This window comes from Thalassophryne amazonica, chromosome 9 (assembly GCF_902500255.1).
Source record: "Thalassophryne amazonica chromosome 9, fThaAma1.1, whole genome shotgun sequence".
NCBI classification, from domain to species: Eukaryota; Metazoa; Chordata; class Actinopteri; order Batrachoidiformes; family Batrachoididae; genus Thalassophryne; species Thalassophryne amazonica.
In genome coordinates, this window is record NC_047111.1 from 82,466,128 (window position 1) to 82,484,407 (window position 18,280).

An 18,280-nucleotide genomic window follows, 5' to 3' on the forward strand; every position below is an offset into this window, starting at 1 on the left:
GTTCCGCTAATCCGCTAACCACTAATTATCAAAGATAATGTTTTCATTATCGGATTAGCTTTTCAGATAACTATCAAATCAAATCAATTTTATTTATATAGCGCCAAATCACAACAAACAGTTGCTCCAAGGCGCTTTATATTGCAAGGCAAAGCCATACAATAATTACGGAAAAACCCCAACGGTCAAAACGACCCCCTGTGAGCAAGCACTTGGCGACAGTGGGAAGGAAAAACTCCCTTTTAACAGGAAGAAACCTCCAGCAGAACCAGGCTCAGGGAGGGGCAGTCTTCTGCTGGGACTGGTTGGGGCTGAGGGAGAGAATCAGTAAAAAGACATGCTGTGGAGGGGAGCAGAGATCAATCACTAATGATTAAATGCAGAGTGGTGCATACAGAGCAAAAAGAGAAAGAAACACACAGTGCATCATGGGAACCCCCCGGCAGTCAAAGTCTATAGCAGCATAAATAAGGGATGGTTATAAGCTTTAGGAAAAAGGAAAGTTTTAAGCCTAATCTTAAAAGTAGAGAGGGTGTCTGTTGCCCTGATCCGAATTGGGAGCTGGTTCCAGAGGAGAGGAGCCTGAAAGCTGAAGGCTCTGCCTCCCATTCTACTCTTAAAAACCCTAGGAACAAGTAAGCCTGCAGTCTGAGAGCGAAGCGCTCTATTGGGGTGATATGGTACTATGAGGTCCCTAAGATAAGATGGGACCTGATTACTCAAAACCTTATAAGTAAGAAGAATAATTTTAAATTCTATTCTAGAATTAACAGGAAGCCAATGAAGAGAGGCCAGTATGGGTGAAATATGCTCTCTCCTTCTAGTCCCTGTCAGTACTCTAGCTGCAGCATTTTGAATTAACTGAAGGCTTTTCAGGGAACCTTTAAGACAACCTGATAATAATGAATTACAGTAGTCCAGCCTAGAGGAAATAAATGCATGAATTAGTTTTTCAGCATCACTCTGAGACAAGACCTTTCTAATTTTAGAGATATTGCGCAAATGCAAAAAAGCAGTCCTACATACGAGGGCTGTCCATAAAGTATAGGTCCTTTTAATTTTTTTCAAAAACTATATGGATTTCATTCATATGTTTTTACGTCAGACATGCTTGAACCCTCGTGCGCATGTGTGAGTTTTTCCACGCCTGTCGGTGACGTCATTCGCCTGTGAGCACTCCTTGTGGGAGGAGTCGTCCAGCCCCTCGTCGGAATTCCTTTGTCTGAGAAGTTGCTGAGAGACTGGCGCTTTGTTTGATCAAAATTTTTTCTAAACCTGTGAGACACATCGAAGTGGACATGGTTCGAAAAATTAAGCTGGTTTTCAGTGAAAATTTTAACGGCTGATGAGAGATTTTGAGGTGACACTGTCGCTTTAAGGACTTCCCACAGTGCGAGACGTCGCGCAGCGCTCTCAGGCGGCGTCATCAGCCTGTTTCAAGCTTAAAACCTCCACATTTCAGGCTCTATTGATCCAGGACATCGTGAGAGAACAGAGAAGTTTCAGAAGAAGTCGGTTTCAGCATTTTATCCGGATATTCCACTGTTAAAGATTTTTTTAATGAAAGACGTGCGGACGGGTCCGCGCGTCGGAACGCAGCCGACGCGGTGCGGCGGCACAGGAAAAACACCTCCATGTTGATAACCATTTGTAAAATCCAGGCGGCTTTTGATGGCTTTCAGTGGAGTGAGTATATGAGAAATTGTTTAACAGCTGGACATGTTCCAACTTGTCCTTAAGGCTTCCAACAGAGGTGTTTTTCCTGTGGCGGAGCGTCGCGGCGGCTGCGAGCCGACGCGCGGACCCGTCCGCACGTCTTTCATTAAAAAAATCTCCTTTAACAGTGGAATATCCGGATAAAATGCTGAAACCGACTTCTTCTGAAACTTCTCTGTTCTCTCACGATGTCCTGGATCAATAGAGCCGGAAATGTGGAGGTTTTAAGCTTGAAACAGGCTGATGACGCCGCCTGAGAGCGCTGCGCGACGTCTCGCACTGTGGGAAGTCCTTAAAGCGACAGTGTCACCTCAAAATCTCTCATCAGCCGTTAAAATTTTCACTGAAAACCAGCTTAATTTTTCGAACCATGTCCACTTCGATGTGTCTCACAGGTTTAGAAAAAATTTTGATCAAACAAAGCGCCAGTCTCTCAGCAACTTCTCAGACAAAGGAATTCCGACGAGGGGCTGGACGACTCCTCCCACAAGGAGTGCTCACAGGCGAATGACGTCACCGACAGGCGTGGAAAAACTCACGCATGCGCACGAGGGTTCAAGCATGTCTGACATAAAAACATATGAATGAAATCCATATAGTTTTTGAAAAAAATAAAAAGGACCTATACTTTATGGACAGACCTCGTATTTGTTTAATATGCGCATTGAATGACATATCCTGATCAAAAATGACTCCAAGATTTCTCACAGTATTACTAGAGGTCAGGGTAATGCCATCCAGAGTAGGGATCTGGTTAGACACCATGTTTCTAAGATTTGTGGGGCCAAGTACAATAACTTTAGTTTTATCTGAGTTTAAGAGCAGGAAATTAGAGGTCATCCATGTCTTTGTCTGTAAGACAATCCTGCAGTTTAACTAATCGGTGTGTGTCCTCTGGCTTCATGGATAGATAAAGCTGGGTATCATCTGCGTAACAATGAAAATTTAAGCAATGCTGTCTAATAATACTGCCTAAGGGAAGCATGTATAAAGTGAATAAAATTGGTCCTAGCACAGAACCTTGTGGAACTCCATAATTAACCTTAGTCTGTGAAGAAGATTCCCCATTTACATGAACAAATTGTAATCTATTAGATAAATATGATTCAAACCACTGCAGCACAGTGCCTTTAATACCTATAGCATGCTCTAATCTCTGCAATAAAATTTTATGGTCAACAGTATCAAAAGCAGCACTAAGGTCTAACAGAACAAGTACAGAGATGAGACCACTGTCTGAGGCCATAAGAAGATCATTTGTAACCTTCACTAATGCTGTTTCTGTACTATAATGAATTCTAAACCCTGACTGAAACTCTTCAAATAGACCATTCCTCTGCAGATGATCAGTTAGCTGTTTTACAACTACCCTTTCAAGAATTTTTGAGAGAAAAGGAAGGTTGGAGATTGGCCTATAATTAGCTAAGATAGCTGGGTCAAGTGATGGCTTTTTAAGTAATGGTTTAATTACTGCCACCTTAAAAGCCTGTGGTACATAGCCAACTAATAAAGATAGATTGATCATATTTAAGACCGAAGCATTAATTAATGGTAGGGCTTCCTTGAGCAGCCTGGTAGGAATGGGGTCTAATAGACATGTTGATGATTTGGAGGAAGTAACTAATTAAAGTAACTCAGACAGAATAATCGGAGAGAAAGAGTCTAACCAAATACCAGCATCACTGAAAGCAGCCAAAGAGAACGATATGTCTTTGGGATGGTTATGAGTAATTGTTTCTCTAATAGTTAAAATTTTATTAGCAAAGAAAGTCATGAAGTCATTACTAGTTAAAGTTAAAGGAATACTTGGCAGCCTGGCTACAGTGCTGAAAAGAAACCTGGGGTTGTTCTTATTTTCTTCAATTAGTGATGAGTAGTAAGATGTCCTAGCTTTACGGAGGGCTTTTTTATAGAGCAACAGACTTTTTCCAGGCTAAGTGAAGATCTTCTAAATTAGTGAGACGCCATTTCCTCTCCAACTTACGGGTTATCTGCTTTAAGCTGCGAGTTTGTGAGTTATACCACGGAGTCAGGCACTTCTGATTTAAGGTTCTCTTTTTCAGAGGAGCTACAGCATCCAAAGTTGTCCTCAAAGAGGATGTAAAACTATTGACGAGATAATCTATCTCACTCACAGAGTTTAGGTAGCTACTCTGCCCTGTGTTGGTATATGGCATTGGAGAACATAAAGAAGGAATCATATCCGTAAACCTAGTTACAGCGCTTTCTGAAAGACTTCTACTGTAATGAAACTTATTCCCCACTGCTGGGTAGTCCATCAGAGTAAATGTAAATGTTATTAAGAAATGATTAGACAGAAGGGAGTTTTCAGGGAATACTTTTAAGTCTTCAATTTCCATACCATAAGTCAGAACAAGATCTAAGGTATGATTAAAGTGGTGGGTGGACTCATTTACATTTTGAGCAAAGCCAATTGAGTCTAACAATAGATTAAATGCAGTGTTGAGGCTGTCATTCTCAGCATCTGTGTGGATGTTAAAATCACCCACTATAATTATCTTATCTGAGCTAAGCACTAAGTCAGACAAAAGGTCTGAAAATTCACAGAGAAACTCACAGTAACGACCAGGTGGACGATAGATAATAACAAATAAAACTGGTTTTTGGGACTTCCAATTTGGATGGACAAGACTAAGAGTCAAGCTTTCAAATGAATTACAGCTGTGTCTGGGTTTTTGATTAATTAATAAGCTGGAGTGGAAGATTGCTGCTAATCCTCCGCCTCGGCCTGTGCTACGAGCGTTCTGACAGTTAGTGTGACTCGGGGGTGTTGACTCATTTAAACTAACATATTCATCCTGCTGTAACCAGGTTTCTGTAAGGCAGAATAAATCAATATGTTGATCAATTATTATATCATTTACTAACAGGGACTTAGAAGAGAGAGATCTAATGTTTAATAGACCACATTTAACTGTTTTAGTCTGTGGTGAAATCGCTCTATCCTCTGCAGGCAAAGGAGAACTGGTCACAAAAATGAATAAAGCTCATTTCTTTTGACCCCATACTGATACTTTGGCAATATCACCCAAGTCATCCACAGGCATACAGTTTTAACTTATGGTTAAAAATTTAACAAACTAATTTCAGACAAGTTATTTAAATTAACATCACGTCTGAAGTTTTATTAAAGTGAAAATATCAGATATATGTTTTAGTTTTAAAGTAATGCACTAATGTTGAAGGTTTTAGTGTGGACATGCTGTGCCCAGTGTATTATGGGTACTCTTACATTCACGACAGAAGAAATGCATTTGAGACGCTCTGATCAGGCTCCACATGGATAACAGCATTAAACTCTTTGTATATTGTGCCTAAAACTCTTGTGAATATATTCCCTGGGTTTATAGACGTTCTTATTGATTGTTTTATGTAAAAATGCCAGAAGAAGCTCAGGTTGTTTCTCCATTATTTTCAATTGGAATCATTGCAATCGATGCCTGTTTGCTTTTGGTGTCCTGCTTATGTCAAACACTGTTGGTTGTCTTTGTTCCAGAGTAATATATATATAAGATGTCTGAAAATCAGTTTGTGTTTATTAAATTCCAAGCATCTTAGGGCCCTGTCCCACTGGCGTTTAGGAGGATTTGTGTATGGATTGCGCACAAAATTGGCTCATATTCGCTTAACATCCACAATATGCATGAAACGCTTGTATGAGTTGGCCGACACCCGCACACGTCCGCAATTCTCCGCAGAGGCACGTTTTTCCGTTGCCAGGATTTTTGAGCTGCACAAAATATTGGCTGCGGATGACATCCGCCTTACATACTCCATACATAATCTATGTGCTGTATATTCGCCATCATCTGCTGATATCCACAACTGACAGGGATTTGTGGCTTGGCAGCAGACTGGGACAGTGTGTAAAGCTGATATTTTGCGTGCCCATCATGTCCACATCAGGAACTAAAATAAGTTGTAGCGACTGCATACAGATTGGCTGGAAATAAAGCGTTTTTATTACGTCTGCTTTGCATCTGATTTGCGGCGGATGCAAATCAGATGCGCTGTGTTCACAGCTGGACGCCATTCTACTGGCTGCCACTCACTCTGCGCTGGATGCTGCCTATATAAAATAATTATTTCGTGGTGGATTAATCATTTTATTCTGCAAATTGCCTGTTGAAAACAGCTCTAATCACCTCCTGAATCAGAGGAAGCTGCACGCGCGCGAACGTCTCCAGCTGCAGAAAGCATTTTGAGCCTTCTAAAAAGGTTATTATTTGACTTGTTTACATTGTCAAGGCTTGATAAAACAGTTGCATGTTTTTTTTTTCTTCTTCTTGTCTGCAGCTGTTACAGTATTTATTCCTATGTTTATAACAGATTTAACTTCTTGTTATAGTCGTTCAGACGAGCTGCGCTCTGATGTGATCCGCTGACGTCACCACTTGCCCTGTTCACTGCTTGTTTACTCCAATCAACTTGTCCAAGTCCAGCAAATGCTCCAGAGGCTGTATTGTTGGTGTGAATAGTGATGCCGACGGCCCGAGTGCACTTTATTTATGACCACAATGCAGATGCCGTGCATGCGCAACACGTGCACAATGAATCATAATACACCCGTAATACTGCCATGATAATCGCAATGTGTCTGATCCGTTTCCTCACTACATGCGTTATACAGCTGTGATTGTTCATCATATATTCGCTATATATTATTAATATATATATATATATATATATATATATATATTCATACTGGGACATTTGTCATTTTTGGCCATTTTTGTTGCGGACAACAACGAACGCCCGTACTTTGTATATTCAGTTCATGTGCAATTAATCCTCTCCCCAGTGGGACAGGGCCCTTAAACGTAGCAGACACTGATTATCTCGAATTTTGTTTTGGCAAGTTTTCATGGTCTCTACTGCCATCTACTGGCCAGTAGTGTTCATGGCAGTATTTGCCCTAAGTACTGAGCGCCTGGGCACCAATAGATGGCAGTGTTCTATTATTTTGACACCGGTTATATCAGACGGTTATCGAATTACAACTTGGCTTTTTTTTTTTTTTTTTTACAAATTTAAAAATGGCATATTTTATAAAAGCACATTTATATGTAAACACCAGCACACACCTCACATTAACGTGTTGTTTTTTTTACATAGAATGAATGAGTCAACAATCAGTGTTAGTGGAGGCACATTTTACTCATCATCCCTTTGGCGTCTGTCTGTTTTTGTTCCAAAAGTTCAGAATTAGTGCATTATTCAACATTAAAAGATATGTTATATTTTAACTTTGAATTGACATTAATGGAGTTATTCTATCTGTATTAATTTTATTTATAAACCAATCCATAAGTCAGCACTGCTTTATTTTCCAAGACCTCCGCCTCACGGTGACACTGTTATTTTGTAGAGAGTTGAGCTTCGCTGCTCCTGTCAACTGCATCGCTGCTGGAAGTCATGTAATAACCAAAAGTTTCCAGCAGTAGGCAGGGCGCACAAGCCAGAAGTGCTGACTCATTGTTTGGGTCTGTAGTCACCTTTGATGCTACCAGAAGCGATCTTGGTGTTAAAACTCAAAATCAGCTTGTTAGTAGTTGCAAGTGTACAGGAGACAATGCTGGAAGTTATCGGTTATCTGTAGCTTCCAATAAATTTTTGGGTTCTTTATCGATTTAGCTTTATAAAAGATAACTTTTCAGTTGGCTGATTATCTGTTATCGAAGCTAACTTTTTGGTTAGCTGTGCCCACCACTGACTGAATCTGTCAGGTCTGTCTGAGTCTGTCTGTGCTTTCTCTTCTTCTCTCGTCTCTTTCAGACCCTATCAAACAAAAGCATATTTCAAAATCTTCTGAAAGAGGTATATGTCTCTTGTTACTTCAGCCTGCCTTTTGTCTTCAGTGCCTGTTTTATTGTGTTTTTCTTACCACTTAGACTTTTTGTTTAATTTATTTAAGTGCTGTTACCCATCTTTAGAACAGAAGGGGCATATGATATATGACTATCCCCTGTTTTTAGCTGTAGCCAGCTAAAGAAATTAGTGAAAGCTGAATTTAGCCAGAATTTTCCCTTTGTTTTGCACTTTTAAAATACATTTTCTGTTACCTGCACATCTGATTTTGCAGTTTCTCCCCCGTCTTTGTCTTTTGTCTCACTACTTTAATGTGCAGTTTGCATTGTTGCATTTTTCTTCATCACCTCTTCACAAGCTTCATTCCATTGCATCTTGAATGAATGAACTGCTACCTCTGCTTTTCTTTGTTTTTGTTAGTTTAATGTTTGTCTTTTTAGAAATTCCTCAAATGTGGTTCAGTTTTTAAAGGAGTCCTGTTTTCCTGAGGGTCATACTGGCTGCTGCAGGACAGAGTCACCTGGCAGCTGCTGCTTTGTGAGGAATGACAGTCTGACCTGAACCTGAAAAGGGATCCCTTTTTCAGCTCAGTTGAATAAAATGTGATGCTAAGCTTTGTGGAAAGCATTTTGACTGGGAGGAAAAGTGAGGAAGTGAAATAAGCATTTTCTCTCAAAAACCTCCAGAAATGACGTTTTATCCCGATGTGTCTCTGTAACTTTTCCCACAGGCTTCTAATATTCCACTGATAATTTCATTTCACAAATACTCATTTTAATTGCTGGGTTTTAGCACACCCCCACCCCAGCCCACTGCCCTTTAACATGACATACTAAAGTTTAGAGCCACTGTGCATCTGATGATGACTGATTGTAAAATAATGTTTATGTTCACTCTGTGAGAAATGAAATGAAAGCACATTTATTAGTGTATCTCCAGTTTTACCTGGGACTGGAGAACCACCACAGAGGTCGTGTTAATCGGGCAGAAGTCTGATGATCACAGTGCTCCAGTTATACATCTTGTTTCCCGACTGCACGTGTGTGACTTTATTCGGCACTAAATGCATGGCTGCTCCAAGTGTTGCCTCATTGCGTAGTCTCTATTTTCCCTGTTCTTATTCCTGTGGCATGTTATGACACAGACGATGGAAGCCAGTGATGCCTGTCTGGTTCTGAAGTGTTTTTCTCTGTTGGCTTCCCACTTCATCACATTGAGACTTTTGAACCACATCAGGGCATAAAAGTGGATGTTGTATGTCGTATAGTGTTAATAAAAAAAGGGGGGTGGGGGGTGGGATTAGGGTTTTAATGCTGAAGAAAGTAGGTAATAATAAACAACAATGCTCACTCATGCACCAAGCGCCCCCTGCTGGTAAATTTGTATCATGGCTATCTATCTTAGTGTTGGGTTGATTTTGGTACATAATCCAGGAAATACTCATTGAAGCATGTCTTTTGTCTTCTGATACTGCATTTAGAAATAAAAACAATCAGCTGTGGTGCCGACCTAACCACGCTACCACACTAGGATTACAGTGAATAAGATATTGGCAGTTATGGTTTTAAAGGCCCCTGTCACACCTTGACGATTTAGCCTGTGTATGCCAACCGTATGGGGGGGAAAAAAAAAGTTGGCATATGCTGATGTACATTTAATAAGTTAATGCAACTGTTATACCTTGACGATTAACAAGTGTTTGCCGATAGCGCTGGTTCCACTGAGTGGTTCGGGTCGATACTGCATGGTGTGGTGTGGGACAGAAACAAAGTTATTTAACATTAGTTTATTATTTTATGCTGGACCATTTTCATTGTGTACAGAATGAAAATTAAACTGGCTGTGGTACACGCTGCCGTGAATGAATGGAGTGCTGTGGCATCCTCTTGGAAATGCAGCTGGAGCAGGAAAGACCACCGAAGGACTTGTTCTAAAATGCTATGTTTCCAGCCACGACAAAGTATTTTCAGATGTGGTTTTAGAAAATCAGGAGCTTTATGTGGATATGTGTCAGTCAGACTGTGATGGTGAATTGGACTGAAATGAACAGGCAAGACTTTATTTGCTCCGTGTGTGAATAAAACAACCTGTCCACATGATGGCTGCAGCTTTCAGCCAATCAATGGCCAGCATTAATGGACGTATTTAGACTTAGAAACGTGTGCCAACAGTCACAAAACTTACAACTTGTGTCCCACATTTGCGGCACGTATGAGTCATACGCGGGCATGCATTGAAAATTTTCAGTATGCCCAAAATTTTTGAAGGAGCTCATCGTATTAGGATGTATATCGGGGAGCTTCAACGTGCTCTTAACTTATAAAAAAAAAAAAACTTACCCATAACTTATTACATATATGCCAGCATTTTTTAATATGGTTGGGATACGCTGTCTAAATTGTCATGGTGTCACAGGACCTTTAAATTTAAAGCTGGAATGTATGATGACCAGATTGTGTTTTTCTCTGGGTGGTTTATTTAGAGTAGAGATATGACAAAAGAAAAATCTACAACTGCCAGGTGATAATAAATTGCATTACTCTGTTTAGTACAGTGGGTAGTCCTCAGGGGGAGGTCTTGGTGAAGCCCGATCATACTCTAATTCGTTTTTTTTTTTTTTTTTTTTTTCCAAGCTACACTTACATAGGGTGTCCGAATTCAGTGAAATTCTGATCATTTAACAAAAAAAAATCTGATAAATTTTGTTCATCATGGACACAAGAAAGGTTTAAAAAAAAAACAAACAAACAGCAGATACTTCTGCAAAAGGCCAACAGTTCACTCAGTTGAGACACATGTATTATGGAGGGAAGTTATCAAAAAACTGTTTCTTTAGTTTTTGAGTAATTGTATGTACATGCAAACTGAGGTATAAAATTTAACCTCTTTGGTTATAATCAATCAATCAATCAATTTCTTCTTTATATAGCGTCCAAATCACAACAAACAGTTGCCCCAAGGCGCTTTATATTGTAAGGCAAGGCCATACAATAATGATGTAAAACCCCAACGGTCAAAACGACCCCCTGTGAGCAAGCACTTGGCTACAGTGGGAAGGAAAAACTCCCTCTTAACAGGAAGAAACCTCCAGCAGAACCAGGCTCAGGGAGGGGCAGTCTTCTGCTGGGACTGGTTGGGGCTGAGGGAGAGAACCAGGAAAAAGACATGCTGTGGAGGGGAGCAGAGATCGATCACTAATGATTAAATGCAGAGTGGTGCATACAGAGCAAAAAGAGAAAGAAACAGTGCATCATGGGAACCCCCCAGCAGTCTACGTCTATAGCAGCATAACTAAGGGATGGTTCAGGGTCACCTGATCCAGCCCTAACTATAAGCTTTAGCAAAAAGGAAAGTTTTAAGATAATGACTTTATCATGAGTCTGACATAATCTGGAAGATGGAAACAGGATGAGTAATTTACTCCTTTCAGCAGCTGTGTTTGTTTTTAATTAAAAATATTCAGGATTGCAGTAAAAATTAACTCATTGCTCATCTGTCAGTGCTTTCATCACTCACTGTGCACTTCCGACTTTACTAACTTTTCTTCTTTTAACCAACACACATTGTGTTTTGTTGTTTTGGTGGCAGTCTGTGGAAAACGCTACAAGAACCGCCCTGGCCTGAGCTACCACTACGCCCACTCCCACCTGGCTGAGGAAGAAGGCGAGGAGAAGGAGGAAATGGAAATAAATGAGCCGCTGCCACTGCCAGAGGAGCCAAAAAGTAGGTGTAGTGGTCGTTGACTGGACTGAGTTGTCACAATTGGATAGCTGTGATCTGTGTACTGCTGGGACGTGTGTCAACGTGGTGGACTGAAAGAGAATTCTCTTTGTTTTTCCACCTCACTTGTCAGCTCCTAAGAAAGGACCAGATGGTTTGGCTTTGCCCAATAATTACTGTGATTTCTGCCTGGGAGACTCCAAAACTAACCACAAGACAGGCCAGTCGGAAGAGTTGGTGTCCTGCTCTGACTGCGGACGTTCAGGTAGAGTAAGAAGGCTACAGCAAAGCAAAGGCAGCCTTGGATAGATATTGCTGTCAAAGTGGGAGTAAAGTGCTAAAATAACCTTTGTGCTGGCAGGTCACCCTTCCTGTTTGCAATTCACGCCTGTAATGATGGCGGCGGTGAAGACGTACCGTTGGCAGTGCATAGAGTGCAAGTGCTGTAATATGTGTGGCACCTCAGAGAACGATGTGAGTATTTTCTCTACATGTATACACGGGTTATACTAAAAAAAAAAAACAAACCAGCAAAAAAACTGTTTTAAGCTGTTTGCTGAAGGCTGCTGCATTTTTTTTTTTGTCCTATTTCTTAAAGGATCAACTTCTGTTCTGTGATGACTGTGACAGAGGCTACCACATGTACTGTCTCAACCCACCAATGTCAGAACCTCCAGAGGGTACGTTTACACCACACCTGATCTGTATAACTAGTTTCCAGGCCAAGTGTCAACACTACGCCAAAGAAACTGAACCATGTAGCCTGAAAAGCAAAAACATGAGACTGTTAAGTTTGCATAGCCAAATATACAGAATACCAGAACCCTGAAGCTGCTTGTTGTGATTGCAATAGAGCCACTGCTAATGTTAAGTTCAAGGCTGATTTCATCATCATACTGTACTCCTCCCAGATCCTTTGGCCAATTTCTGAGATGTGGATAATATCAACCCAAGAATTGCCTTTTGAAGGGTTTGTTTTGGCAAAAGTCAAGGTCGAGTCAAAAGTCAAATTTCTTATCTAATTCCTCGCCCCCCTTCTCCATTCTGATTTGCACAGAACTTGCACACACATGTGTGTTCTGGAATTGCACAGGAAAGGCAAAATTTGCCAAACTTCAATAATTGGGGCCAAACAGACTGCTGTAGCCTTTCTTGCTTTCATGCCCATGGTGCTGTTACGTAGTTTTAAAAACCTGAGACAGGTGATGTTAAAGTGGTTGCATTAAAATATTTTATAGCTGTTTCAGAACATGAGTAACTGAAATGTTGCTGCATATCACAGTGTCTTAAACCATTTTCTTTCTGTTGGTATAAAGTGTTTCTCAGATTTTTTTTTTTTTTTTTTTTTAGAACAAGAACCACTTTTTTATTACTTGCAAACCACATAACTCTTCGAATGCCCCCCCAAAATTTTGTATATGAAGTCAGTTAATAATGAAAGTAATACAGTGCATCTGGAAAGTATTCACTACACTTTTTCACATTTTATGTTATAGCCTTATTCAAAAAGGATGAAATTATGTTTTTCCAAAATTCGATACACACCACATAATGACAGTGACTTTTTTTTTTTAAAGATTTTTGTAAATTTATTAATAAAAAAAATAAATCACATGTATAAGCCTTTGCCATGAAACTTAAAATTGAGCTCAGGTTCATCCTGTTTCCACTGATCATCTTTGAGATGTTTCTTTAGCTTAATTGGAGTCCACCTGGGGTAAATTCAGTTGATTGGACATGATTTGGAAAGACACACACCTGTCTACATATAAGGTCCCACAGTTGACAAGAGCACAAACCAAGCATGAAGTCAAAGGAATTGTCTGTAGACCTCCGAGACAGGATTGTCTTGAGGCACAAATCTGGGGAAAGGTACAGAAACATATCTGCTGCTTTGAAGGTCCCCCCTGAGCACGGTGACCTCCATCATCTATAGAAGAAAGAAATTCAGATCCACCAGGGCTCTTCCTACAGCTGGCCACCTGTCTAAACTGAAAGATCAAGGCTTTAGTCACGGAGGTGACCAAGAATCTGATGGTCACTTTCTCAGAGCTCCAGCATTCCTCTGTGGAGAATCTTCGAGAAGGACAACCATCTCTGCAGCAATCCACCAATCAGACCTGTATGGTAGGGTGGCCAGACAGAAGCCACTCCTTGGTAAAAGGCACATGGCAGCTCGCCTGGAGTTTGCCAAAAGGCACCCGAAACAAAATTCTCTGGTCTGATGTGACACAGATTGAACTCTTTGGTGTGAATGCCAGGTATCATGTTTGGAGGAAACCAGGCACCATCCTTACAGTGAAGCATGGTGGTGGATGTTTTTCAGTGGCAGGAACTAGTCAGGATTGATGGAAAGATGAATGCAGCAATGTACAGACACATCCTGGATGAAAACCTGCTCCAGAGCACTTTTGACCTCAGACTGGGGGACGGTTTATCTTTCAGCAGGACAATGACACTAAGCACACAGCCAACTTATTAAAGGAGTGGCTTCAGGACAACTCTGTGAATGTCCTTGAGTGGCCAACCAGAGCCCAGACCTGAATCCAATTTAACATCTCTGGAGAGATCTGAAAATGGCTGTGCACCGACGCTCCCCATCCAACCTGATGGTGTTTTGAGAGTCGGCTCTAATTAACCGATGACGTCCCAACACATCCCTATTATTATTATTATTATTATTAGTACGCTGGGGGGGCATTATTAGTACGCTGGGGGGGCAGTATATATTTAAAAAAAAAAAAATTCTTTGTCTGATATTTCAGGAAAAAAAGCCCATGAAAGTTTGCCAAATTTCCGCATCAGACTTACAGAGTGGTTAATTAGGGCCGACCAGTTTTGAGAGGTGCTGCAAAGAGGACTGGGCAAAACTGCCCAAAGATATGTGCACCAAGCTTCCGGCATCATATTAAAGAAGACTTTAGGCTGAAATTGCTGCCAAAGGTACATCAGCGAAGTATTGAGCAAAGAGTGTGAGTACTTGCATACATGTGATTTCGTAGTTTTTTTGTTTTTTTTAATAATTTTGAGAAAAAAACTTGTTTCATGTTGTCATTACGGGGTGTTGTGAGTCAATCTTTGAGGGGAAAAATGAATTTACTCCAGTTTGGAATAAGGCTGTAACATAACAAAATGCGAAAAAGTGAAGCGCTGTGAATATTCAATTTCAATTCAATTTTTTTTTTTTATATAGCGCCAAATCACAACAAAGTTGCCCCAAGGCGCTTTATATTGTAAGGCAAGGCCATACAATAATTATGTAAAACCCCAACGGTCAAAACGACCCCCTGTGAGCAAGCACTTGGCTACAGTGGGAAGGAAAAACTCCCTTTTAACAGGAAGAAACCTCCAGCAGAACCAGGCTCAGGGAGGGGCAGTCCTCTGCTGGGACTGGTTGGGGCTGAGGGAGAGAACCAGGAAAAAGACATGCTGTGGAGGGGAGCAGAGATCGATCACTAATGATTAAATGCAGAGTGGTGCATACAGAGCAAAAAGAGAAAGAAACAGTGCATCATGGGAACCCCCCAGCAGTCTACGTCTATAGCAGCATAACTAAGGGATGGTTCAGGGTCACCTGATCCAGCCCTAACTATAAGCTTTAGCAAAAAGGAAAGTTTTAAGCCTAATCTTAAAAGTAGAGAGGGTGTCTGTCTCCCTGATCTGAATTGGGAGCTGGTTCCACAGGAGAGGAGCCTGAAAGCTGAAGGCTCTGCCTCCCATTCTACTCTTACAAACCTTAGGAACTACAAGTAAGCCTGCAGTCTGAGAGCGAAGCGCTCTATTGGGGTGATATGGTACTACGAGGTCCCTAAGATAAGATGGGACCTGATTATTCAAAACCTTATAAGTAAGAAGAAGAATTTTACGGATGCCATGTGTACATGTGTGCTTATCTATTAGACACTGGGGTCATTTTTAAATGGTTTGAGAATCACTTTTCAGATAGAATATACAAATTCAAAATGTGATATTTTACATTATACTAATGGACCACTAGGGGTTGCTCACAGACCATCAGTGGTCCGCAGGCGACTGTTTCATGAAGGCAGATATAAAGTTAAGACTGCTTGCAGATTAAACTTTAGATTGTTTCAATGAAAAGTCTAACTTGTGATTTTTGTTTTTAATCCTAATTTGGTACCAGGGAGCTGGAGCTGTCATCTATGTCTGGACCGTTTGAAAGAAAAGGCGTCCATATACCAGAACCCAAATGCACCACCATTGTGAGAGCCCCACTACCGCACTGTGGATTCTCTTCAGGAACCATAAACTCCCCAAACAAGCTGACCTCTGAGGTCGTGTTTTCACCAGACAGAATGTAGGAAAAAGGAAAGTGAACCGAACTGGCCTCTTTTCTCTTTAGATATGACTGTTACAGCTCAGCCTCAGACCAACACATCTTTATTTTCACCTCTTTGTCACTCAGACACTTTAGGCAGTGCTGAATTACAACCACAAACTGCCGGTTCATCACTTATCCACCCCCCCCCCATCCCCCCAGCCCTCTTTTTTTTTGGCAACATGCACGCACACAAAGTTGCTCAAACATCATCTCTCCTGCGAAGTGCAGCATTTTTCATTGAAGCCTCAATGGGGCTCGTTGGAATTCAGCAGCATGCCACTGCATCAGAAAGACATTTTGTAATATTTATACATTTCTATCATATATAACAGTGTGAATTATATACAACCTGGACAACAGAAAAGTCCTTTTTATGATTTTTATTATTATTATGTAAAAATCTATAGTTTCATTGATGGCACTGCTGATATTGGGGTGACTTCAATTAGTTGATAGAAGTCAGAAGATCTGCTGAGAATAAATGATTTTTCTATCCCACAAAAAGAACCACTGATCAAATATCCATAAATGCAAAATACTAACTGGTGCTTTTCAGAGTCCTTAGTTGCTGCATGCTAGTGGCTACCTGAGCTCCATGGCACAATTCAGTCAGGCTTGGTAAGCCATTTCTAATGATAATCCACTTTACAGCACACCCTACTGTGTCGCCCTGGAAACTCATCATATTGTACCAATTATTATTTGACCATCAGAAATAAAAATTCTGTTTTATCCACCATGAGATGAGATTTTAGAAAAGCCTTTTATGCTGTGTTCTAGCAGTTTGAACAGCCCCACTTCATCGTGTAAATGATTTGAATGTAATGGAGGGCAATGCGACCTTTCAGATAGATGGTCATTCACTGATGTACAAGCAATAAGAGCTCCTGAACGATGCAGGGAAACGGTTATGCTCTGTTGCCAGATATGTGCTGTAGTGTCTTGTTTTTTTTTTTTTAATTAATTATAGATACATTATAGAGATAGGAGGCTGCGGCAACATTTATGGATGTTAAATATGTTAGTTTATATTGCAAAGGAGAGTTGTTTTTTCCAAATGTTTTTTCTGTATTGGTTAAAAGGCTAATATAAATTGTCGCTGAAGCTACAGCAGCAACTTTACCTCAAAAAGAAACAGTATTTTAAACATGCTGTGGGGAGATTGGCCGAAGGCAGAGGGATAAACTCTACTTGCGCTCCAGTTCAAGGACATGTCGCACAGAAATGATAAGATGATAGACCGGGATTGCTTTGTGCACTTCCATGACTGGTCTCAAAGTATATGGCATTCACAGCAAACAGCTACGGGGATTGCCGAAAACAGAGCACTCGTTTTGCCGGGTGTTTCTGACAGCAGTTACGTAGCTTTGAGGAAACGGTTCAAACGCGCGCACGCTTGAATTGAATGTAGCTGTTAACATTAAGAATGGCGTCACAGATTAATTGCAAAGTTTACATAAGTGTGATGTCATGTTATGATGACTCATTTTTAAGTGATAACTGTCAATTTTGGTGCAGTCATGGTAAACACAGCAGCTGCTCTCTACAGTGATGAGACTTGGTGTGCATGCACGTCCATTAGTCATAAACGCAGCCTGCTAAAAACACTCTGCCAGCTCAGGTTTGTGCATGCTTGTCATCAATATAACTCTGAAAATTTTAAAAAATACATCTGTGTGATCAGGCAGCCTGAAAAACGACGAGTTCTGCGTGTACATTCATGGTGGGAGCTGTAACGGGGTTAAAATAGTGTGCTGCTCCAGTACAGACGGCAGACGCTGCACACTTCGAGATCCAAAATCCAACAGATGGTCTCAAATTAAAATAAATTCAACTAAGCCTACCAGCTCCACTGAGGAGAACAAAATACAAAAGGGGAAAAAAAAAAACTAAACAGGGCACTCTTATTTCCGAGATTAAATATGTGAAGTCCACACCATCAAAGAAGTCCTCACGCACAGATCACATGCAGTTGCCAGCTGGAGAATAATGTCAAGGTCCACATCATTAAAGAGGTTCCGACTGCCATCGTCACACAGGGATGGCGCGCTCACCAACTGAAGAACAATGTCAAGTCCACTCCATCAAAGAGGAGAGCCTGACGCAGTCACACACAGATGGTGTGCGATCGCCACAGGAGAACCATCTCCAGGTCCACATCTTCCTTCAGTGGACAGCTGTCCTCCATGGTTCTGCTGTGTTTAAGCCCACCCCTGTATGTGAAGGCTGACCACGGCTGCCAGCATGAAACGTTATCCCATTGTGATCCTGATTTAGAAGAAGAAAAAGGATAATCCCAGCTGGTGTGAATAGGTGTATCCAGCCCACTCCCCATGAGCCACGGCTGTTAGACTCTCTTGGCCACTTCCAAAATCATCTCTCTCTCCAATCATTTCCACTATTTTTGGCGTGCTCCCACGGCAGCTCCTCACAAAGCTCTCTCATGATTCTGGCATGTTTGATAGAAAGTCCATTATCTCCTGAATGTAATGTATTCTGACTTTTTCCAGTGTAAGAAATACATCTGCATATTCAGCCAGCCTGTAAAACAGGGTTGCGGAGCTGTTCCACGTGCGCGTTCATAGCACAAAATCTGACAGACTTTCAAAAAAAACAATAGTTTTGGGTGTAGTGTGTCATCTCCTCTCTGGACAGCCTCTGTAAATCTGAGCC

The 18,280-nt window shown here is 41.0% G+C and overlaps 1 protein-coding gene across 3 annotated transcripts in view; it reads left to right on the forward strand.

Annotated features, from left to right (window-relative positions):
• The window catches only part of dpf2 (D4, zinc and double PHD fingers family 2), a 36,581-nt gene extending 20,574 nt beyond the window's left edge, over positions 1-16,007 (forward strand). For 2 of the 3 annotated variants that reach the window (XM_034178563.1, XM_034178565.1), the window contains 6 exons: positions 7,513-7,554; positions 11,134-11,268; positions 11,399-11,530; positions 11,627-11,739; positions 11,864-11,945; positions 15,410-16,007. In XM_034178563.1, the coding sequence (XP_034034454.1) occupies positions 7,513-7,554; positions 11,134-11,268; positions 11,399-11,530; positions 11,627-11,739; positions 11,864-11,945; positions 15,410-15,492 (587 nt within the window). In that variant the 3' untranslated portion in view covers positions 15,493-16,007. The remainder of the gene's footprint in view (positions 1-7,512; positions 7,555-11,133; positions 11,269-11,398; positions 11,531-11,626; positions 11,740-11,863; positions 11,946-15,409) is intronic. The other variant, XM_034178564.1, reaches the window with a different exon arrangement.
• Positions 16,008-18,280: the final 2,273 nt, after the last annotated feature.